The following is a 994-nucleotide window of genomic DNA, read 5'->3' on the forward strand; positions in this document are numbered from 1 at the left end:
TTCGGAGGACTCCACCCTTACCTCGGGGTAGGTTTAATGGAATTACGGGACCAGCATATCAACAGCTAGAAGAGTCAAGGATCACAGATCAGGATGCAATACCTTGCCAAGGGTAGGTAATAAAAGCAACCAAAGCAAGCCAATTAATTATCAGCTGCAGAATAATATAAATAAATAAATAAATACTAATGCCTGACTACTTAGTCTACATTTGTTATCACAGTGAGTACAAGATTAGAGTCCATTATGCATCCAGTGTGTATAGTATTAAAATGGAAAGTATATCTATAGCATATTAGCATTTGAAGATATTATCTTTGGCTGATTTCTTTTCTTAAGCTCTTTCATGTCTGAAGAAGACATGATCAGGGGAAACAAAAACAAAAAAAAAATTGGTTACCTGTCATCTCTTACAGGTATTGTTTCCCTTTTTTAGCAATATCACTGTCTGTAATTCAATGTTTGTTGTACACAGCATTCACTTCCTCTTCCTTTGACACTCGAAAAAGCCCAAATTCATGTATATAATATTAAAAGAGATCCATGTGAGTTCCACAAATAAATTAGGTGTGAGCATTTCACTTTTATTTGCCATTTAAAATCTACAGAGTCATCTTTTTTCTCTTATCACAATTAAAAATATGCAGCAACTGGCATTCAGGTCCAGTTAAACTCAGGCCTTGAATTTCAAAATTGTGATGTGCATGATCAGCTTCTTTTGAAGTCAGTTGGGGTTGCTAGTGTTGAACTCTTCTGAAATCCATTCCCATAATATTTAGTTGTATGAAAGAGTATTGCATCCTATATGTCTGTGTAACAGGGAGTCTTCCCAGGGCCAATTAGAAGTTGGCCCGCCCACTGCTTCTAAGCTAACCTCCTGCCTCTCTCACCTGCCACACCTTGATGGAAAATGATTAAGATATTACCCAGGAGGGTGGCTGCTCATTTCTTGCCTCGGTGCTAGGGGGCATTATCTGTGGCTCCAAAACCTTCC

General features: G+C 38.0%; 1 protein-coding gene across 1 annotated transcript in view; it reads left to right on the forward strand.

Moving 5' to 3' along the window:
- NRG3 (neuregulin 3) overlaps window positions 1–994 on the forward strand; it is a gene marked incomplete at its 5' end in the record, with an annotated part of 1,100,334 nt that overhangs the window by 1,087,709 nt on the left and 11,631 nt on the right. Inside the window, one exon of the mRNA XM_006025422.1 lies at window positions 1–112. This exon is cut by the window's left edge and continues 65 nt beyond it. Coding sequence (XP_006025484.1) covers window positions 1–112 — 112 coding nt within the window. The remainder of the gene's footprint in view (window positions 113–994) is intronic.

Source organism: Alligator sinensis, unplaced genomic scaffold (assembly GCF_000455745.1).
Source record: "Alligator sinensis unplaced genomic scaffold, ASM45574v1 scaffold865_1, whole genome shotgun sequence".
Lineage (NCBI taxonomy): Eukaryota > Metazoa > Chordata > Crocodylia > Alligatoridae > Alligator > Alligator sinensis.